Source organism: Phocoena phocoena, chromosome 2 (assembly GCF_963924675.1).
Source record: "Phocoena phocoena chromosome 2, mPhoPho1.1, whole genome shotgun sequence".
NCBI classification, from domain to species: domain Eukaryota; kingdom Metazoa; phylum Chordata; class Mammalia; order Artiodactyla; family Phocoenidae; genus Phocoena; species Phocoena phocoena.
In genome coordinates, this window is record NC_089220.1 from 153,948,457 (window position 1) to 153,972,128 (window position 23,672).

Genomic DNA, 23,672 nt, shown 5'->3' on the forward strand with positions numbered 1-23,672 from the left:
TTGTGATTGTTTTCTTCTTTCTTTGTCTTGTCCTGATTTTCCGGATTCTCCCCTCAGTTGTAAAACAGTCACAGTTGAACAACCAGTACATGACAGAGAAACAAATTATTTAGCCCAGCTTTAAGAAATGAACACAGTAGGGAGGGATAAATTAGGAGGTTGGGATTAACATATACACACTACTATATATAAAATAGATAATCAACAAGAACCTGCTGTATATATAGCACAGGGAACTCTACTCAATACTCTGTTATAATCTATACGGGAAAAGAATCTGAAAAAGAATAGATATATGTATATGTGTAATTGAATCACTTTGCTGTACACCTGAAACAACACAACATTGTAAATCAACTACACTCCAATATAAAATTTTTTTAAAAAACTGTAAAAAGAAAACAAAAAGAAATGGACACAGTTAAGATTTCCAATTTAACAGAGAATATACTCAAAGAATTTAATAAAATATTGGAATTTTAGAAGTATGTGAAGTATATAACACTTTTCTGTTATAAATGTTTAGATCACATTTCTAGACTCACTGAGTTGACCACAACATCAGATTACACCTAAAGAAATTCTCATATTTCCTAATTAATTTCAATATCCACTTAGAGAAACTATACTCTGGGGCTTTTCCATTCAGATGACAATCACATTATTGTAAAATAAGAATCAATATTGAGCTCAAGAAAGTATTTGGGGAATTAGAACCCAGAAATAGGGAAGTCTGTGCTAATTAAATTTATCCCCAAAACTTCTGATAAGGGCAGTAGCTAGGCAGTGCGAATTTTAAAGCTGGTTAAACTATTCACAGTTCTCTGTGCATCTATAATACATGCATTTGCTTCTACCTCATGGTATTATAACTTCTGCTAAGTGTCTTCTTCACCGCATGAGCCAGGCCAGAGCGTGGGCAGTGGTGGCAGAGTTCCACCAGACTGTTCATCTGGTGGCTGAACTTGAAGCAGAAAAAAATCTAAACACATCTGAAAGATTTTCCCCTAGAAAGAAAACAAGTCCTCCAATTCGGTCTGAGAAGGAGGTATTTCAAAACAATGGTTCTTGAGATGTGGTCCTTGGACCAGCAGTGTCAGCAGCATCACCTGGGAACTTATTAGAAATGCAGAACCTCAGACCCCATGCCAAACCTACAGAGCGAGCATCTCAGGGGGTGGGGCTAGAAGTCTATGTTTCAACAAGCCCTCCAGGGGATTCTGAGGGTTGAGAAGCACTCTTTTAAACTAATATAACTAGGTGACACTTCATGTATTTCTGCTAGAATTTTATATCTATAAATTGAGAGGGCTTGTAAATCACCTAAATTATGTCTTCTTCTGAGATCCAAGAATCTAACTCAAAATCAAAAGTAAGGAATAAAACATTGGGTTTTAGGAAATTATTCCTGAAATCAGAAATAATCGACGATTATATATTTTATATATAAAAAATATATATATGATTTTATATATTTTATATATATAATCACATATATATTTGTATATGTATAATATATAATCATATATATGATTATATTTTTTATTTAAAAATATTCTTTTTTAAAAAAATTAATTAATTTATTTATTTTATTTTTGGGTCTTCGGGGCTGCACACAGGCTTTCTTTAGTTGCGGCGAGCGGGGGCTACTCTTTGTTGCGGTGCGCGGGCTTCTCATTGCGGTGGCTTCTCTTGTGGAGCACGGGCTCTAGGCTCACGGGCTTCAGTAGTTGTGGCATGCGGGCTCAGTACTTGTGGCTCACAGGCTCTAGAGTGCAGGCTCAGTAGCTGTGGCGCACAGGCTTAGTTGCTCCGCGGCATGTGGGATCTTCCCGGACCAGGGCTCGAACCCGTGACCCCTGCATTGGCAGGCGGATTCTTAACCACTGCACCACCAGGGAAGTCCTCTTTTTTTAAAATTGGGGTATAGTTGCTTTACAATGTCACAGAGAGTAAGTCAGAAAGAGAAAAACAAATATCGTATATTAACGCATATATGTGGAATCTAGAAAAATGGTACAGATGAACCTATTTGCAGGGCAGCAATAGAGACACAGACGTAGAGAATGGATGTGTGGACACGGCGGGGGGAAGGGGAGGGTGGTATGAATTGGGAGATTGGGACTGACATATATACACTACCATGTGTAAAACAGAGAGCTAGTGGGAACCTGCTGTATAGCCCAAGGAGCTCAGCTCAGTGCTCTGTGATGACCTAGATGGGTGGGATGGAGCAGGGAGGGTGGGAGGGAGATCCGAGAGGAAAGGGATATATGTATGCATATAGCTGATTCACTTCGCTGTACAGCAGAAACTAACACAACACTGTAAAGCAATGTTGACAAAACATTCTTTATGAACATCTAGTCTCTTTAGGACAAAATCCGCTGCTTTAGCCGCCGAGTTGAGAGAAGATTTTCATACAGCAACAGAAAATGGACACCTTCCTCGTACACCTTTAGACATTTAGACCTGGACCTTTAGACCCGGACACCTTTAGACATTTGAATTTACAACCCTACTTTAGTTTGAGTTGCCCTTGAGCTGGATTTAGTCATTTTGTTAATTTATTTCGAACTCTATGCACTTTCTGATCTCTACGTGCTTTATTGGTTTTGTTTTGGGAACTAGACTTCTGCATATTAGAAACACCCTTGAAATGAAGAAGTTATAGTAAAAGCTATCAAGACAAATATAAAGAAAAAGAAACTCTCAAGTCCAATCCCCTCGCTTTACCAACGTTAAGACCAGGCTAGGGTACTTGCCCCTGGTCACACAGGTGGGAGGTAAGAAATCCAGCATGAGAATATGGAGTTGCTGACTTCCAATCCTGCCTCTTCTGTAAAAGGATTCCAGAGGTGGCCTGGCTGATCAAGGCTTTTCCCAGCGGTCACTGTTAGACAGCCAGTAAAATACAGAACTGCCAAAGCATAGTATATGTAATGCTGGTTCAATTCAAAAGTTACCTGTAAACCTTAGTTATCCCCCCCATTAAACTGTAAACACTCCAGACAGGGCAGGGAGCTGAATCCATTCCGCACTAGTGCCACATTCCGATATTTTCTAAAAATATTTTTCTTTTTTTTCTTTTTTCTTTTTGGTTGCACCATGCAGCTTGCAGGATCTTAGTTCCCTGACCAGGGATTGAACCCGCACCCCCTGCCATGGAAGCGCGGAGTCGTAACCACTGGACCACCAGGGAATTCGCGCCCCCCCAATATTTTTCTTATCAACTTATCACTTCTTTACATAAAAGTCGAGCACTACTAGGGAAAAAATCTTGTTTAGTTTACGTCTTTGATAAACAGAGCATACAACTCTAGCTGCACGGCATTCCAAACAAAACTGAGGTTCTACCATAAAGAGTCCTTGCCCTGTACTATTTCTAAAGTATTTAAAGATCTTCTGCACTTGGTACCCTTGAGATTATCTTTGATGTCATGTTGATTTGTTCTCATTTATGAGATAATTATCACTTAAAATCTCACTGCAATTAAAATGTGAAAATTAGAAGACGCCTGACAAAATGCTAAGTTTGACTACTATGGTATCTTCTTTTGCCTTAAGATTATGGATGTAGCAGAATTTTCCACAACATTACATCACGAAGAAGCACAGTTTATGGTCTGTAGCCCCGAGAGACAGGCTGAGAAAAGTTTCAAGAAACTATTTTAGTTTTACTGCTTCTGCCCGGTTAGTGTTTTCCCACAGGAGCCCCTGTGTTATTTACATGGATAGCCCTTGCCTTTCCGTGACTGCGCTGTCCGCCCGAAAATCTATTAACATCAATTATGCGCAACTCTATCCCCCACCCCCAAAAGCTACCCATCCCTTCTCCTGCTCCTCCTGGCCTGTAAACACGTGGAAAACGGTGGCCATGACTTATTCCTTTTTTCTCCTCCACAGCTCTCAGCAGAGAATCAAAATCAAAAACATTTGTAAAACTGAATTTTCGGAATCTTGAACAATTAGAGAAAAACAGATATCCTCCAAAGGGAAATAGTAATAAAGTAGTGTTTCAGAAGCACGACTCTAGATTCTATGATGGATTGGGAAGAAATATTACACACGATCTGTTCTCTCAAAGCGCAGTGGGAAGAAAGTGCAAAAAATAGAGAGAAACACAGGAAGATATAGGGAGATATATGTATTTACTTTTTTTTAGTGGAGTATAGTTGCTTTACAATGTTGTGTCAGTTTCTGCCGCACAGCAAAGCGAATCAGCTATACGTATACATATATCCCCTCTTTTTTTGGATTTCCTTCCCATTTAGGTCACCACAGAGGACTGAGTAGAGTTCCCTGTGCTACACAGTAGGTTCTCATTAGTTATCTATCTTATACATATAGTATCAATAGCGTATGTATGTCAATCCCCATGTCCCAATTCATCCCACCCCTCTCCTTTCCCCCTTGGTATCCATATGTTTCCTCTCTATGTCTGTGTCTCTATTTCTACTTTGCAAATAAGATCATCTATACCATTTTTCTAGATTCTACATATATGCGTTAATGTATGATATTTGTTTTTCTCCTTCTGACTTACTTCACTCTGTATGACAGTCTCTAGGTCCATTCACGTCTCTGCAACTGACACAATTTCAATCCTTTTTATGACTGAGTAATATTTACTGATTGACTAGGAGACTTTCCAGAGCTCAGAAGGAAGAGGAAACAGTGAAGACCATAAAAGTAAGAAAAGGCTTTTAAAGAGATGTAGAATTTACATGTGGTGAAAGAAAACAAAGAGAATATTCTAAAAACACAAAAGACATAGAAATGGGAATGAACCATAGCCCATTCCTGGCACAAGAAGAGTGTAGTTTAGTTAGAAAGGAGGGCACATGGGGTGAAGAATATTGGCCAGGTACATAAAATCGTGAGGAGATGCACCACCCCAAGGCCAAGCACAGAACCTGGAATGGGAGAGGTTTACGAAAATGTGTCATAAAAGAGAGGATATAAAACCGTGGTCTCGGTTTTTCCCAAAGCACAGTTCTTAAAAATCCAACATGCTTTCCATATATGCATTCAACTCAGTATTTTGTTTGGGAATGTGGGCTGGAAAACAGGGGGCAGAAATCAAGTCTTCCTGTGACATTATCTTTCCTGAAAAAGCGAAACAGATGGAAAAGCCTTTTTTGGCAGGGAGTGTCTGAATTAGCTGCTTGGGGGACCAGAGGTTTCTGTGTGACTCACGTGAGTCACTTAAGATCAAGTCACCCAGAAGACATCCTGAATCCCCCAAGATGCCATCTGGAACTGTGACAGGGGAGTGTTTGCCACGGCCTTTGCCAGGAGCCAGGTCTCTTCCCAAAAGATTGACCTTCTGCTGTTTTATCCTGGTCTAAGAGTCCTTTGTCGACCACTAGAAGAAATCAGCCCAAAGGTGGGAGAGAACCTCAGAAACCACCTCATCAGCCCCTCTCACTTTATGGAGCTTGGCAATTGGCTGACTCCAGTCCAGAGATCTTTACTAAACCTGAATGCTTCTTCCTTTTGAGAAAAACACAGCGCATGCTGTTATTACATGAAGCAGAGGACTTCAGACAGGGCACCTCCCTGATGACTGTATTTACCACCCTGGGGAAGTAATTTTCCTTCTGCAGACAGAGGGTGTCATCAGCTCTGAATTGCCTATTTGCAGTAATACATTTTATAGGGCAATATTTCATTATGTTTAGAGAGGAAACACAAAATGCAATTATCATTTTTTTTTTTTTTTTTTTGCGGTACGCGGGCCTCTCACTGTTGTGGCCTCTCCCTTTGCGGAGCACAGGCTCCGGATGCGCAGGCTCAGCTGCCATGGCTCATGGGCCCAGCCGCTCCGCGGCACGTGGGATCCTCCCGGACCAGGGCACAAACCCAGGTCCCCTGCATCGGCAGGCGGACTCTCAACCACTGCACCCCCAGGGAAGCCCGCAATTATCATCTTTATGCAGAAAAAAAATTCCATTCTGTATACCCCCTAAAACAGATAAACCACGATGGCTAGAGTTGGGAGCAGGGAGACAGACATGTATATAGCTGGCTCTCAGTGAGGTAATGGTGCCCAGCACCACACTACCTGCTGAACTGACTATATTTTCTTATTTTCGATACTTTTGATGCTCTGGCATTTGGGGCTTTGATCTTGGAGAGGCTGCTCCTCCCAGGGCCAGCTGATTCCTAGAGATAGCAAATGACACCCCTGCGAGCACACCTTCGAGATACAACCAATCAGCACAGAGCCCTCTACCCCAACCACCTCCTTTACCAAACTCTCACACACCAACCAATATTCCCCCTGCCCCGTATCACCCCAGGACCAGGTACCTGACCACTGGGGACCATCCCTGTAGCCCAGAGACTGCCAACATTATTCCAGCTACCCAATCCTGAGCTTACGCAGCATGCCTAACCTGACTCATCAAGTTCTTCCTGTAAAAACCCCAATAAAGGCTCTTGGCAGCATTCTCTCTCTGTCCCTGCTGCCCCCTGACTGACCCGGTGCTTCCCCACATAGCGCTGCCATGCCTCTCATCCCTTGGGACCTCTGAGTATAAACTTCCTCCTTCGTGAGGATCATTTCCATGTCTGTGTGTCTCACCACATCTGCTCAAAACACATCTCAGCTATAAATTTTAGCATATCTGCTAGGAAGGGGATGCCAAGACACAGCCCCTGCCATTGGGAGGTTAAAGGATGGCAGTGAATTATTTTAGGAAAACAGGCCAGTAGCTGTCAAGCACCATGGAGACTCAGAAAAAAAGATACTCCTGTTTTTCAAAACATACACATTTTTGGCATCTGTGATACAAGAGCTTCCTTAAAAGAGTAACTGCTTAATTCAGAATAAAATCAAGCAAATCCCCAGGGGTCCATGAGCTGGCAGTGACAGGAGGGTACCAGCTGTGGCCACCACGCCCTCTTCATTAATTAGAGTAGAGAACATTCAGATTAGTGTGGTATGGCTAGAACACAAAATACAAGGAGACTCGGGTAAACGAGGGCTACAGAGGCAGGCAGGAGCCAGATCACAAGGGGCCATAGATGTCCTCAGAGTTAATCCTACAGGTGATACAAAGTCACTGAAGGCATTTGCAAAAGAGTGATGCACCAGACCTATGCTGGAAAGATCATTCTGGTACTGTTTGGATGGGTAAATAAAGTCCACATCACAAAATTATAATACATGCATCAATAAAAGTGAGGCTTTTAACGTTACTAGATTTCTAAGAAAATTTAAGAGATTGTATAAAACAGTCTAAGCCAAAGGGCCAAGGAAATCTTTTTAACCAAGAATGAAACCTTGAAGGGTATAAAGAAGCGATAAACTTATTTATTACTCAGGAACTGAAAGCTTTTATATGGCAACTATGCTACATACAAAGTTAATAGACAAATAACAGATTTAGGGGAGAACTCTTCCAATTCAGAAGACAGAGTATGTAGAGCACACAAAGATCTCCTACATACTGACAATTAGGGGATAAAAAAACACAATAGAAAAATGGGTGCAGAAAAAATTTCACAGAAGAACGACTCTGAATGGCCAATAAATATATGGGGAAAAGTCCAGACTCAGGGAAATGTACATTAAAGGAACAATGAGGTATCACTTTAAATCTAAGAGACTGACAAATCAAAAGGAGTAATTATAGCACTGCTGGCAGAAATGTACATATTCATCACTGCTGATAGAAATGAAATTAAGACATAAGGTACTAGGTGTATTCAAAAAGTAGTCTGACTACATCTATCAAAATTAAAAGTGTGCGCGCACTCTGACTCAGCAATCCTCTTACTGAAAATCTCACCCACAGAATTAAAAGCACCCACATATTAGAAAAAAAAATTTTTGCAGCAGCATTTACAGGGGCAAAAAACTTTTTTGCAGCAGCATTTACAGGGGCAAAAAAATTGGAAAAATATTGAAAGCTCATCAATAGTAGAATGCTTGATAAACCATCGTGTGCCAACAACCTGTAATATTTTTCACCATGTCAAAGAATGGATAGAGGCAGGCCAGGTGAGGCACTGTTGAGTGAAAATAATAAGAAATAGAAAAATACAATCAGGTGAGAAGGCAGCTGTGTGTATAAATGACAAGCACAGACTCAGAAGCTAGACTGCTGGGACTCAAAATCCTGGTTCAACCACCTCTTTCGGAAAGTGTAATCTTGGACAAGTGACTCAATCTCTCTGAACCTCGGTTTTCTCATCTGTAAAATGTCTCTATATTTGGCTGAGCTATGACACATGAGGCGCTCAGGACAATGCCTGGCACATGGTCAGCATGCAGGGAACAGTAGCTGTGGTTACGTGGTCCCACTGTCTGAAAGCAAATATGAGAACTCTCATACATGCCAATGTACACGAGGGTCCCCCACCTGCCTCTGCCATGATGTTTTTCTCATGGCATCTTCTCTATTCCTAACACACTTAACCATTTATTTATTGACTGTGTCTATCTCTGCCCCGCTTTAGAATTCAAGCTCTATGAAAGACAGGGTCTTTTGCCTGTTTCGTTCATTGCTATATTCCCAATGCCTTGAACATTTCTGGGCAGATAGTAAGGATTCAAAAAAATACTTGTTGGGAATTCCCTGGCAGTCCAGTGGTTAGGACTCAGCGCTTTCACTGCAAGCAGCATGGGTTCAATCCCCGGTCAGGGAACTAAGATCCCACAAGCCGCGTGGCTTGGCCAAAAACAAAACAAAACAAAACAAAAACCTTGTTGAATGAATGAATATGTGTATCCATGTCTTGCTGGGAGACTACTGTCCATGAGTCTGGTATTTCTGCACATTTTCTGTGCAGAGGCACTGGCTACTTCTGTTTTCTACTGCATTTTCCAGGATATTTGTATAATGAACAGCTTGGGAAGACAGAGGTGGGGTTTCCCTTCAGAGCAAAGGGCAGGTTGGCTTAAAGTCCAGAATAATAAAGAGAATGTCTCCCTCCAGGGCAAAGATCAGGCAGGCTTAGTGCTCATTACAAAAGAGGCAGGTTCCCTAAGCTTAGCGTTTCTCTCTCTCTTTTTTTTTTTTTTTGACTAATATTTATTGGAGTATGGTTGATTCACAATGCCGTGCCCGTTTCTGCTGTACGGCAAAGTGAATCAGTTATACCTATACACATACCCACTCTTTTACAGATTCTTTTCCCATATAGGTCATCATAGAGTACTGAACAGAGTTCCCTGTGCTATACAGCACCTCTCTTGTGATAAAATCAACCACGTGTGTAGGTGTCGCCTGGCCCTCTCTGTATCACTACATGAGAACTGAGCTGGAGGAAAGGCACCAATCCTGCCACTCACTCTGACTTCTGCTCTTACTGTGAGTAGTAAATCATCCTTCATCTCTGGCCCAGGAGTCTCCTGTTTTGTGCCAGCATCCATGAAACGCAACAGACTAGCTTATTGGCTTGTAAGTAGGGTAAAAATCTAGATTCTTCACAATTCTTTACCCGTTTATGTTCACATATGTCTGTGTATGATGATGTGAACATGAACAAAAACATGAGACAATGAGGTTAGCAAACCTGGGGTATGGGGAGTCAGGATTGGGAGGATAGGAGAAGGGAGGGGAGGAAGAGGCCATGCAGAAAACGATGAGAATACAAAGTCCTGGTCCAAATAAAGATGGTAATGATTGCGACATTGGTCATGGTCAATCCAGCCTTGACTCGACCACCAGCCAGGAGTGCGGAGGCCTTGGGTAAATGGCTCATTCCTGAGGATGTACAGAGGAATCCATAGCCTCAGAGCCTGAAGGCGTGTCCCCACATTTTGATATATCACGGCACACACAGTGGGAAGGAAGGACTGAGATCATTTCAGATAAACGCTTAGAATCCTGAACATCTGCCCAAGTTCCATCTGGAAACCTCCAGCATGCACTGAGAGCCTGGACCAACTTCCATTACACAAAGCTTTAATCTATAAATGTGAATTCTTTGCTTGCTTTAGCTGTTTACTTCACAACACAGCCTTTATTTCTTGTGTAAGAACATCATAAAAAAGTAAAGATTCACTTAGGTGTTGGGCTTTTTTCTAAGAAGTTCTTTGAAAACTTCATACTTTGTCCTTACAGTTCTACTGGAATAATCAGGTCTCTTTTCAGAAAAAAAATCCACTTAAAGAAAGCCTTATAAAAGCCTATAAAAGAAAGCCTTACAGAAGCTACACTGTTTCATGTTCGATTTCTTCTACATTCAATTTATAAGCTTTGGGGGAGCTGCGAACATAGTTATTGCCTGGTTCAAAATACACAGAATAGCGAGGGGAACAGATTTTTACGAGAATATACGTACCAGCCTTTGCAACAGCCTGACTTGCCTTGGGACCCTGAGTGCAACCTAGAAGAAGAAAAGAGACATGAAATATGATCGTGAGGTCATTCTCATGTGAGTTACATGAGGGGGGTTAAAACCAATTCAAATTCACGCAAAGGGTTATCCATCCTGAAAAGCAGTTTTGACCTGTAACCAGGGAGCATCCAGGCCAGGATTAGAATTCATCCCTCTCAGACCTGGCTGACTGCTGAACCCATGATGTCACACCCCCTCCTCACCTGAGGGTTCTTACATCTGTTAGGGGAAGGCAGATGAAATGGCCAGGACAGAGTTCACTAGAATATCTGTTTTCGGTTTCCATTCACTTTTGGCTTGAAAATCGGCTCTTTGCTGTTGTGTCTGCTACAACGAGTAAACCCGTCAGCTCAACTCTGATGGGCTCATTTACTCTGCTCAAAACTCCAGGAAGCTCTGGAAGCAAAACTGAACTTACCTTGAACTTTCTTACTGTGTTTTTTTGTGGATGATTTGTTATACTTTCCCACACGCAGAGGAGGGGCAGGGGACGGTAATAACATCCTTATTTTTAAAAATCATATAATAATTAACCAGCCCCTCTGGACTAATTTAAAAGCCCTAGCTGGTTGCCGATTATTTCTCATGACACGTCACCGTTTAAAGAACAGAAGTGTTAACTACCTCTGCTGTGAGTGATGAATCGGCCTTTCTGGAGGGCAGTTTGACAATGTCGATCACAGACTTGGAAAATATGCTTAGACTGTATGCATGCCTCTTTCAACAGCTTTATGAGGTATAATTTACAAACAATAAAATTCATTCATTTAAAACAATTCAATGTTTTTTAGTGTATGCAGAGCTGTGCAATCACCATGACAATCAATTTAGAACATTTTTATTATCCTAACAGAAAGGTTGCCAACCCCAGCCTTTGCCCTGGCCCCAGGCAACCACTAATCTACTTTGTCTCTATGGATTTACTCATTCTGGGCATTTCGTATACATGGAATCATACCATATGTCGTCATTTATTACTGGCTTTTTTCACTTAGCGTAATCTTGTAGCATTCATCGGCACTTTGTTCTTTTTCATGTCTGAATAATATTCCATTGTGTGGATACTCCACATTTTGTTTATCCATTGGCCAGTTGATGGACGTTTAGGTTATTTCTACTTTTTGGCTATTATTTATAATGTGGAACTTGAACTCTATGAACATTCACATAGAGTTCTTTGTGTTGGACATACGTTTTCAGTTTCCTCAGGCAGATACCTACAAGTGGAATTCCTGGATCATATGATACATTTAACTTTTAAGAAATAGATAAACCAGTTTTCAAAGCGGCTGTAACATTTTACATTTCCACCAGTATGCACATCTTCTAATTTAGAAATCCTAGTTTCGGAAAAGCACCATATGGGGGAAAAATCAATAGGAAAAAAAATGAATGTACAAAAAAATTCTTTGCAACTTTTAAAACAATTGCTAATCATTGGAAATACCCTAACATATCCTTGAAAAATGGTTTGGTTCAATATATTATGATACATTGATTAATTAGAATATAGCTATTGGAAATAATATTATGGGCCTATATTTACTGACATCAATGTTAATTTTACTGGACTTCTGTGCTGTTCACCAAATATTTCTCCAACTCTCTGTCAGAAGGATTGCATTTCCTGGCCCTCTTGTGGGAAGACAGAGCCACGGGACTGGCTCTGGCCAATAAGTTATGAATGTAAGTGGCATCTGTCACTTCTGCGCTGAGGATTTGATCGCAGGTGTGAGGTCCTCCAGAACTGCCTTTTCTCACCGGCACAGTAATTAGCAACGTTTGATATGGTCACTGCTCCACCAAGCCCAAGATCACACTTGCTGCACCGACAATCCAAGATGGACAAGTCATACAGCAAGAAATAAATGTTTGTCATTTAAGTCACTGAGATTTGGGGGTTGTTACCCCAGTACAGACTGGCCTGTTCTCACTTATACATTCAGACATATTTTAAGTGATTAAATCAGGTAGCAAAACGCTATCTTTAACATGATCTCATTTTTATAAGTGTCTACGTGTGTAGAATGTGCCCAAAATGCTAATGGCTGTTACCTTTGAGCGATTAAATTCTTCTTCTTTAAACTTTTTTGTACTACCTCAGTTTTGGACAAATTACTGTGTATCATTTCCAAATAGGAAAAAAAACAATAAAGATATTTCCATTTTGTAAACTCAAAGTATAACAGAAACTGGTTTAACCACTATCCTCTCCCTGATCCCTCCTGAAAATAGATAACGCTACTGTAAATTACCACTATAAGCCATTACAGAGTCTCCTATTCTACGGAACATGGAATAGAAAGAATTAGTACAGGGTTTTAGGTTGACATCGGCCCTGGCTCCGTATGAGAACCAAACAATGACTAGGAGGACACTGGTTTCTATTTCTAAAATGACATGGGATGATTGGGACCGTCCAAGGAAAGCCAGAATAAGTTTCCTGGGCAAGGTCTCCATCGGGTCTGCAGGCTCAGCTCAGGCCTCTCCCTTCCTAGAATTGTGGAATAGGCTGAGGACCACTTAAGATAGCCATGGTCAGAAGGGAAGCTCAGGCCTGCACAGGTATTATGTTCTCCGGTTGATCTAAAGTATTTCTTTGAAGTCTCCTCCTTTGTAAAATAGGTTTTCCAAGAAAATAAACAAGCATTAAGGAGAACAAGAGAGGCTGGTTTCTCATTTTTGAGATGACTGGCCTCTCAGGGGATCACGATGGCTACACTTCAGTCCAAATTTAGACTCAGACTGAACCAGAATCAAAACTTCCTGGTGCCAGCTAGGATTAGAAGTGGAAATGACAGCAGTCATCTTCATTGTTTTTAGTTAGGAATTCCTGATCCCTTTTATTGTTTGAGAGTTTTCCCCTTGCCTTGTAAGAACCTGGGAGTGTGGGTTAAGGACAGGTAAGTAACCGACTCCAGCTTAATGTCAAGGGCTGCCATGAATAGTAATCTCAGAGCATGGACCACCAGATAATAGACTTAAGAGATGGCTCAAATAGGATTCTTTGCTCCTACTGAGCTGAGCTTGCTTCTCCAGCATCAGAACGGATGTCCAGACCACAGTGTTTACTGTGAAATACCAGCCATGACCTTTGCCATCAAGGACCATACTACCTAACCTGAAAGAAATACACTCAGGAACACTTAGTAGACGAGGTAAGTTTTACAAAGGAAATGGAAAAAAGAAGAGTTCACTATGTTCTCAGATGACCGTGAGAGGCTTTACGATGGAGGGATGGCTAGAAGTAGTTGTGTAGGATGTTTGTTGGAGTGGAATGAAAGGGGAAGGGAAATTTACAGAGCATCCAGTTCAATACGGGAAGTGTGCTGAGAAAAAGCTCAGAATCTGCCTCTTTATCTCACATGGACCAAGCAGCATTCCCTACCAGGATGTGCAAGGGTGGCTGAAGACTGCCTCTGCACAAAGAATGTAGCGGTAACACTACCAGAGCTGGGGGATTGGAATCTCCATCTACTCCATCATCGGACAGTCCAACCAGAGGTAGAAAACAGCAGGCACTGCTTCATGTTCGTAATTTGGATAACAGAGATGGTATTTTCCCGCCAGGATGGATCACAGTGTTGGAACAGGATTGGGAGAGAAGAGAAGCACCATGAAAGCATTCCAGAAAATCCACAGATGGGAAAGAGCACAGGAAAAGAGAAGAGGAGTGAACCCTAATTCCACCCAGGGTGAGGGATATTGTGAATACGTAGAACAAACACACACATGCCCATTACGGATGGATGCTTTAATGACCCGGGTGCACTGAAAGAGGGACAGAAAGGCAGGGTTCATGCCCTCAGGCTGTACTTAGGCCAGCCTCAGCCACACACCATCAAACGGCTGAAGACATGAGTTCCTGGCGGGCTCTGTGCCAGAAATGTATCTACCCGCTGGGCTCCATCTTCTAAGGGCATTCTGAAAACCTGAAACCAAGAGCCAGGAACCCAGGAGTCTGCTGCCTCAGAGATCTGATACAGGACCTGACACCAAACCCAGGGCTACAGGCTGCAAAGCACGGGAGCTGCCACCCATCACCTGGACCGAGGACAGTTAGTCTGGGAGGATCCCATCTGGGTAATTCTCAAAAGTTCTCTTCCTTTGGAGAAATGTTGCTGCAGGTTGTCCTGCTATGAACCTTTTGCCATTTGGGGGGCCCATAACCTCAGCAATGGAAGAAGAAACTTCTTTTGGGGGCTGAAATTCCAAACAATTTTCCAGGCAGCTGGAAAAACAAAAACAAAACCCAAACCAACTATCCTTAGGCAAGTCACCTTGTTTCTTTTAACCTGTGAGAAACAAGGGAAATGGATCTGGCTTGTGGGAAGATAATGAGGAGGGTGGGACCACCCCCCAACCCCACAAAGAAAGCTCAGGTCTCCAACCTATGGCCCCATTTTCCTAAACGGACCCTCTGCTCCTTAGATACAGAAAGCTTACAGGACCTCCAGCTGGACCTCTGACAGCACCATGGGCACGGCTGCTTTATGTTAGCGCATCCAGGACTTTAGGAGAACGTTAGTTAGGAACACGAAGTCACATACGACTCATCGCCCAGCTCGCAGGACTCCCCCATCCTTCTCCCCACCTCCCCGTCAAAGAAACCAGATATGGCTGGCTCTGGTTCGGGAGTGAGTAAATCTCTGGAATCTCTCCCGTTAATACCCTTCTTCCCCATCCAGCCTTAGGACTCCATTGCAACGATCACACCCGTGCACATAAAAGAGACATTATCGAGTGGTCTGGAGCTCACAGAATCTTTCCGTGACTTTCCTTTTCAAAGCGTTAAGAAAAAAAAAAAAAAACTGGTCTTGATTTTCTTTGTTTTCCCAAATGCAAAGGTTCTGAGTGAGAGACTATAAAACTTAAAACCGCAGAAATGCTCGATTCAGGGAATTAGAAATGTATCACCACTGTGCGTGCGGTACCAGAAGCCTATGCTGCACACAATCTATGTGCCAGGAGCTACAAATTAAAATCGTGTTTAAACAAATTACGTTACATTGTAAATATGAAAGTGGCGGTCTTTGGAGGCGTCATTGAGAGCCCAGCTTGGCATTAAGCACTCCTGGGTTCTAATCTAGGCTCTGAAATATCACTTGCGTGCATCACTTCCCCTGGGTGGACTTCCATAGTTCCCCTGGAGCATAAGCTAGCTGAGGCCTTCCTTGCAGTGGCAGAGATTCAACCAGGCTGTGCATAAATAACCCAAATAGCTAATAGGACCTGAGTGCTTACTATATGTAAGTGCTGTGCCTGAATCATCTCATTTTATCCTCCCAACAAACAGGAGCAGAAGTGGGTTTGTTACTTTTTATTTAATAGTTTATTATTGTTTAGAAGCTAATAAAAGGTAAGTGTCAGGATCCTTCACTTGCACGGTCCCTTAACAAACGGCGGTATTCGTAGTGTTTGTCAAAATGTGTCATTTGCTGTGATTTATTTATCCTTCTAAATAAATGTTTATTTTAGCACTTTTAGCATTTAGCATTTTTCTTTGAGAGGGCTTTGCCCATTATATAAACTTGACTCCTCTCTCAAAACTTAGATCCACCCCTGCCTATGAAGTAGGAACCATTAACAACGCCATCTTGCAGGTGAGGAAACGGAGACCCAGAGGGGTTAAGTTACTTGCCCAAGTACACACAGCCAGTAAGTGGTGGGATCCAGATTTGAACCCAGGCAGTCTGGTTCCACTTGGGGTGCTCTTAACCATATACTTTAGTGCTTCTTATTATTTCTACATAGAGCTCCTAGCAAACTCTCCCTGACACTCAACACTTGGTGCCTACTATTATTCTGTAAATTAAAAACTGCTTTTGTAATAATGGGAATGCAGCTCCATCCTTAGTTAAAGAAACCATGTCAGTTTGAGGGACTTCCCTGGTGGTCCAGCGGTTAAGAATTGCCTTCCAATGCACAGGACGCGGGTTCGATTCCTGGTCGGGGAACCAAGACCCCACATGCCGCTGGGCAACTAAGCCCGCGAGCCTGCATGCCACAACTACAGAGAAGCCCGCGAGCCACAATGAAGGCATGGCACAACCAAAAATAAATAAATAAATATTAAAAAAAAAAAAAGAAACCATATCAATTTGAAAGCAGGCTGATATTATACAAGAGTCTTGCTTTTTAATATTGATTTCCTGAAAGATTCTTTCAAAGCTGAATTAGTCTAAGTGTGGTCCATGCATCACCTGCATCAGGATCATCTGGGTCCCACCCAAACCTAGTGGATGGAAATTGATGGGGGTGGGGCATAGGAATCTGAATGTTTAAAGAGCCCCCTGAGTGTCCTTCTGCAAGATGAAGTTTGAAAACCACTGCAGATAGTGGGTTTATTACACTACGGGTAACACTGTTTACAGATGAGGTGGAGAGGGAGGAAGGGACTTGAATCTAGGATATTATTATTAATATTTTCAGTTAAAGGTATATAACAAGCTAATAGGCAAGCTGCAACACAAGCTAATAGGCAAGTTCAGGTACATTAAAATTAACATATTCATTGACATTTAAACATTGTTCACCAAATACCATATGATATCACTTATATGTGGAATTTAAAACTGGACATAAATGAACCTATCTATGAAACAGAAGAGAATCAGGGACATAGAGAATAGACTGGTGGTCGCCAAGGGGGAGGGATGGTGGGAGAGGTTTGGATTGGGAGTTAGGGATTAGCAGATGCCAACTATTATATACAGAAAGGATAAATAACAAGGTCCTACTGTGTAGCACAGGGAAGTATATTCAATATCCTGTGATAAACCAGAATGGAAAAGAATATGAAAAAGAATGTAAATATATATATGTATAACTGAATCACTTTGCTATACAGCAGAAATTAACACACTGTAATTCAACTATACTTCAATAAAAAATAAAAATTTAAAAACTTGTCCACATATAATTTTGAAGACCATAATTATTGAGACCAAAGCACTAACTGCATTGCCAGGCACCATTCTAAGTTCTAAGTCTATTAACTATTTTAATCTTCAAAATCCTTTTAATTAAGTAATCTCAACATCCCCATTCTCAAGATGGGTAAATAGGGGCTCATAGATGTTAATTAACTCCCCAGTAAGTGCAGAGCCAGGATTCAAACCCAGGAAGTCTGGTTCTGGAGCCTGTGCTCTCAAATCCTACATCTCATACACACACACAGATTTTTTTAATAGAGTATAAAAAGGTAAAATCGCAAATTTTCACAAAATGTTATATTTGGAGTCTTTTCTGATTTAGTCATTTTCCAGATGAGTAAATAGTGCCGTGAGTTGACGACTGCATGAAGTCACTAAAATGGGCTAAACCTGTGTTCTTCTATTCAGGGAAGTTCAGTGTTCAGCCTACTTGGACTTGCAGATGTCAGAGCTTTAATCCCTCCTCCCAGCTCATAAACAGAATCTTTGTTTCAGTGCTTCCCACATTCTTCTCCCTCCGCCCCCTAAAAAAAGTTTTAGGATCTTTACCCTAAATTCCTACCCTCAGCATTTCAGCTGCCCAAGCCTGACAGCAGCCACCAACATTAAGTGCTGACACCGTTCCCAGCACCTTAGGTGTATTAACTATCCAATCCTCATCACCCTGTTCTCTCCCACTTTTCACAGAATTGGAGATTGAAGCACCCAGGACCTTGCTCAGCGTCACAGAGCTGGTAAGTGCCAGAATCAGGAATCGAGCCCAGGCACCAAGTCTATGCCCTTAACCACTGACCAAAACAGCTACCATTTCTTGAGCACCCACTGTATACCAGGTCCTTTACATAAACTAGCAGCTGGATCCTTACAAGTATGCTCAAGAGGAGGTGTGTTCCGTGCTGTGTTGGACAGTAAAGGAAGGCTCAGAGAAGGTAAGCAGCTTGTCCAGACCACACAGCTGTAAAGGGCAAAGGAGAGACCAGCCTTTCTCTCTGGATCCGAAGCCTGCATGTTTCTCCTCCACCGAACAGCCTCCTGGAATTTTTATGGGTTATTCCTCCTGATAGTCCTACAAGAGAATGACCGTTTCTTCCATTTCACAGATAAGCACATCCTTGAGGGAGTGTCAACATGAAAGTAACTATGGGATGTTTAGGTAGATTCTGTTTTCCAGATCTGCTCTTCAAACCAAGGTGCTGGGAAAGGGGACACAAAGTATACTTGCTTATCTCTTCTTCCCATCCTGTGAAAGCATGCTATCAGCTGAACAATTTAAATACGTGTGTGTAAACAGCACCAGGAGACATAGAAATGCACTGTCTACTTTAGAAATGCACTGTCTACTTTAATCAGGACAGAGCCATTTCTCCCTATAAGGTCTGTACTTTGAAAACTGTTCCAACCTGTTTTATACTCTTCAAAGAGCTTTCCTATCCATGGGGCATTGTACTGAGATTTCATATTTGCAGGTTTCATTCACCTGTGAGGTTAAGCCATTTTAAAAACCCTGCAGATACACAGAATATTAACCAGGGTAACTGAGACCCTTTGGTTCTTGATCCTCTGCCCATCATCTGGCCACCTTTAAACTGCTAAAGCATTGATATGAACCTGATGGAAAGTCGTGTTCTCCCGGTTTTCAGATGGGAAAAGCAGAGGCTTCCTGGAGTTTGGAACTTTTCCTATATGTGCTTTCTCTCTGGAACAACTAGGAACCGACAGCAACAACACACTACCCCACACACGAGTCTTAAAGAATCCTGTAGTTAACGTGGGACTCTGGCTCAGAAATGAACAACAAAAAACTAGCAGAAACCCGCGCAGGTAACAGGAGCCAAGGAGATTTGGTTCTGCAGGACTTTGAAGTGGCAGACACAATTCTGCAAGAAACTTCGCCAGCCAGACGCTCTCCTCGAGGGACCAGTAGATGGGGAAGTTCCCGAGCAGAAGGCTGGGGACAGAGAGGAGGTGGAGGGACGATGTGACAGGAGATGGGGGTGAACCCTCCCTCTCTCGCGTCCAGGATCCCGTCCGGCAGCCACGCACCCGAAGGAGGCGGTGGGAAAGGGCGGCAGCCCGCGTCTGGGGCCCGCCTTGGGCCCCCCCGAACTCCACTTACTTGCTCCGAAGTGTCCCCCCAGCTCTGCACCTCTTCCAACGACCCCGCGCAGAACGGCAGGGCCAAGCACAGCCCGAGCAGCGGGAGCATGGCGGGGCCGGGGCGGTGGCACTGGGACGCGGCGGGACGCGCGGGGTACAGCGCGGGGTACAGCGCGAGGTGCAGCGCTGGGCTCGCGGCTGCGAACGCGCGCGGCCCCGCCACCGCGCCCTCTTGCCCCGCCCCCGCGCCCCACAGGCCCCGCCCCCCGCACGCCCCGCCCCGGCCCCTCACCACCACAGACACCGCCCCACCGCGCACCTCCCGCCCGCGCCCGCGCACCCCTCCCCGGCCCCGCCTCCGCGACCTCCGGCCCCGCCCCCGCGCCCTTCGGTCCCTCCCTCTCGCCCCTCAGACCCTGCACTTCCGCGAGACCCCCCGCCTCCGGCCCAGCACTCCCGCGAGACCCGCCCCCGTCCTGCCCCGCGCTGCTGCACCCACGCCGGTTACCCCCACCCCCACCCCGCCCAGAGCGCACAGCTCACACCCCCTCCCTTGTCCCCTTCCCCTCCACCCATAAGCCCCGCCCCTCCCTCGGCTTCTTTGCCTCCCTTCTCCACCCAGCGCCTATGGCACCTCCCTCCACCTCCAAGACCCCGACCGACCCTCTCTTCCTCTCCCGCCTCTTCATGGACTCACTTCATTCCTGTCGCAGGAGAACACGGTAAGGGCCAGCCTGACCCTCGGTACACAGCCCACCCGTTCACCTGCTATATATACCCCTCATATGTACCACCCTCCCACTGCTAATATATACCACCCCCTCACCTACTGTGTGTACCACCACCATTCCCCCACCTGCCAGCCTAAAGGCAACAAGAGACCTTCTGCCTTCTTCTGAGAGAACAGCGCATTCCCCTTGGCGTCCAACTCTGAAGCTCACAGGCCCAATGAAGGGGTGCTAATTTGTAGTCTAATGCAGAATGGCATTAGCAACGTGGTCCCGTTTTATGTGGCTCTGGCATAAAGGAACAGAAAAGAGGAAGCTAGGATTGGCACCATGTCGTAGTATTTCTTATTTTTTGGTTGTTAATCATGAAAGTGAATGTCATTGTTATCATAGTTACAAACTATCGGTGATGTTTCTGTACTGTCATACATAGAATAATTATCTGGCAACCACTCACCCACTGACTGGCCTTTTAGAGTCTGGGCTCCATCTTTTTTTTTTTTTTTTTTTTTTGCGATACGCGGGCCTCTCACTGTTGCGGCCTCTCCCGTTGCGGAGCACAGGCTCCGGACGCGCAGGCTCAGTGGCCATGGCTCATGGGCCCAGTCGCTCTGCGGCATGTGGGAACCTCCCGGACCGGGGCACGAACCCGTGTCCCCTGCATCAGCAGGCGGACTCTCAACCACTGTGCCACCAGGGAAGCCCTGGGCTCCATCTTTGTACCTGGTAGACACACAATGAGCTGGAGCTGTTTGTTTCCTCTTCCAAAAGACAAGCACCTCAAAGACATTTTTTATGTCTGTAAAAATTGCATCTAAATCAATACACTGAGTAATAGAAGTTGGCATCAATCTCAGTGGCCAAGAACAGGGAAATGGTTAACTCAAATGATGGAACGTCCATCCTGTGGAATGTTATGCAGCTATTAAATAATAATCACGAGGTCTATGGAAACAGGGAAAATGTTTACAGCATAATCTAAAGGAAAAAGTCAGATCACATGATGTATCGAGAGTATGAGTGTAATTAGGTAAAAATACATATGCATGGACATCAGAAGCAGGGAAAAATGAAAACAGTGGTGGGTTAGCTTATGGTGATATCTCTTTTTTAAATATTTTATTTACTCTTGTTGAAATGCTGATTGTTTAAACAAAGACATTAAGAGGGGGGAAATGTGGCTATGGTGAAATAAATGAAAGGAAGATCATTGTCATTAGCAGTTGAACATTTAATAGCCCAACCACTGACTAATTTTTAAAAATGCCACCAACATGAAGTGACAGTAGCTGGTCCAGCTGGGTTTCTGCAACAAAAACACTGGTAAAGGAGAAGGAAGTCAAAGGATTTTTATTTTTAGTTCTTTACTAACCGTGAGTTACAGATGTATCCCAGGCGCACTTAGAAACTTTGCAGCATACAAAGCCTGCCTACCCCCCTCCTCATTTTAAAACTAAGGAGGAGAGCCCCAAATCTGGAATCAAGGTTTGCCTATTGCCCCCCTCACACCTCCTCGCCGCCAAAGGGAAATACCTACTGGTGAACTGAAAGTTGAATTTGGACAAAGCCAGGTTATTTGAAAGGAAACAGTAACAGCTACTGTTATTTCCATCAATCCTCCAACAGGACTGGGACCCGGTCTTTGTCTTTCTACCATCCCTCTCCTACTGGACTCTATTTTTGACCTTATATCTGCTCTTTGTCCCAATTTGCCCCAACTGGTTTCAGCAGAGGTCAAACAGACAAGAGAAGAGTTTTATTTTCTTCATCTGGTAGGACTCTCCAATTGTACTCTAGGCTGTGGTGCTAGTGGTTGTTACATTGTTTTGTGGCCCCTTTGACCAAATGGATCCCACCTTCCCTGAGGGCAAGCATCTTCCGCTTGTAGCACTGTACTGAGGGTATAGTTAGCATTGAAGAAGCATTCCGTGAATGGAATTAGGAGACTGGAGGCCTAAGGGTGCCCCCCACCCCTGCCGCCAAGTTGGCTGTGCTGAGGCAGAGGAGGCCTGGGCTGTATTCACTTTCTAGCTACGTGACTTGAGAGAGTTTCTAAACTTCCTAGTATTTGCAGACTGTAATAGCCTAGGCTTCTGTGTGATGTCAGAGCATCTGCACGACCAGATAGGGATGATCTTTAAAAACTAGGTAGTGTGATACAAATAAAACACAGTGAGACTTCCCTGGCGGTCCAGTGTTTAAGACTTTACCTTCCAATGCAGGGGGTGCAAGTTAGATCCCTGGTTGGAGAGCTAAGATCCCACATGACTAGCTGCCAAAAAAACCCACAAAAAAACCAAAAGAACCCTGTGAAAGGTTTACAAAACTCTTGATAAGCATACACAGTGACTTATATTGACCTTATAAATATGGATGAAAAAAATTAACTGTCCTCCCCCAAAAGGGGCTGAGGTATCCCCGTGCATGTGTCCTTTGATGCCAGGAGTTGCTGACTTTGCAGTTTGAGACCACAAAGCTTCTAGAACCTCAAAGCCAAAACCCTATCCTGACTTTTCCAAGGAGACACGTCATGGGCTTACCAGGCCCACACTCCAGTTAGGCACAAATCTCCAGCCAGGACCCAGGTGCTCATTGGCAGAATCTGGGTCCAGGGCTCAGCAGCAAGGGCTTCATAGTGCAAGAACGAAGAGGAGCTGCCGGTCAGAGAGGCCCCCGTGCCGGCTCTTGCCAGGAAATGGCTCCCCTGTGTAACTGAAGGATGGGCCAGGGATTCCAGAATTTTAGAATCAGACTCATTAGAGTTAGGGGCTTTCCCCTGGTCCCCCACTTGAGACCACCAATTGATGGGCCCAGCTAGCGTAGCCAGGGCAGAGACTGAAGAGGGAAGGCAGGCTGTCCATTTGGTTTCTTTTCTTCTCCCTTGAATTTACCCCCGAGGGTCACCCCCTGGTCCCTCTATCCAGCTGCTCTGAGATTCAAGCCCTTCCTCTGGCCCCCGCATCAGTCCCTCCCTTGTCTGTGTTCCTTTCTGAGTGTTTGCAAGGCTACTGTTCTCTTCTGGGCCAGCTCTTTCTCACCTCCCTGGTCTCACCTTTTTATCTACTTACATGGCCTTGTGTTTCTCCTGGACCCCTGACAACTTTGCATAATCCTGACAGTTTCTTACAACTTGCCTTTTTTTTTTTAATCAAAACGACTGGGGAGGAAATGGATTCATTTTGGCCTTGGCTCCACGGTTTCTCAGGAGCACTTGATATCTTGGGAGTCTCGTTATACCCACTGTTCACCTAGTTTACAGACAGTGAGTTTTACCCAGACAGAAGATTTGTGAAACTGGAAGCAGAGTATACAGTTTTCCAATTTCTTCTGATTGATGATTTGCTAAATTTATCAACTATTCACAAAGTGTAACACATCATATTTTATTTTAATTATCTGCTTAGAGATTTGAGACCCTGATTAGACTTGATTTGCTCATGGGCAAGGATTGTCTCATGCTCATTTTTATATTCGCAGTCTGCCTGGAATAGAGTCGACATGCAGTGCGTTTGATGGATGGTTGAAAGAATGTGTTTCTGGCTTTATGATGCCCTGT

At 43.7% G+C, this 23,672-nt stretch overlaps 1 protein-coding gene across 1 annotated transcript in view; it reads right to left on the reverse strand.

Annotated features, from left to right (window-relative positions):
* The window catches only part of ITIH5 (inter-alpha-trypsin inhibitor heavy chain 5), a 73,706-nt gene extending 54,158 nt beyond the window's left edge, over positions 1 to 19,548 (reverse strand). The window contains exons 1-2 of the mRNA XM_065871823.1: positions 19,408 to 19,548; positions 10,300 to 10,344 (exon numbers count right to left, since the gene is read on the reverse strand). Coding sequence (XP_065727895.1) covers positions 10,300 to 10,344; positions 19,408 to 19,497 — 135 coding nt within the window. The 5' untranslated portion in view covers positions 19,498 to 19,548. The remainder of the gene's footprint in view (positions 1 to 10,299; positions 10,345 to 19,407) is intronic.
* Between the last annotated feature and the right edge of the window lie 4,124 nt (positions 19,549 to 23,672).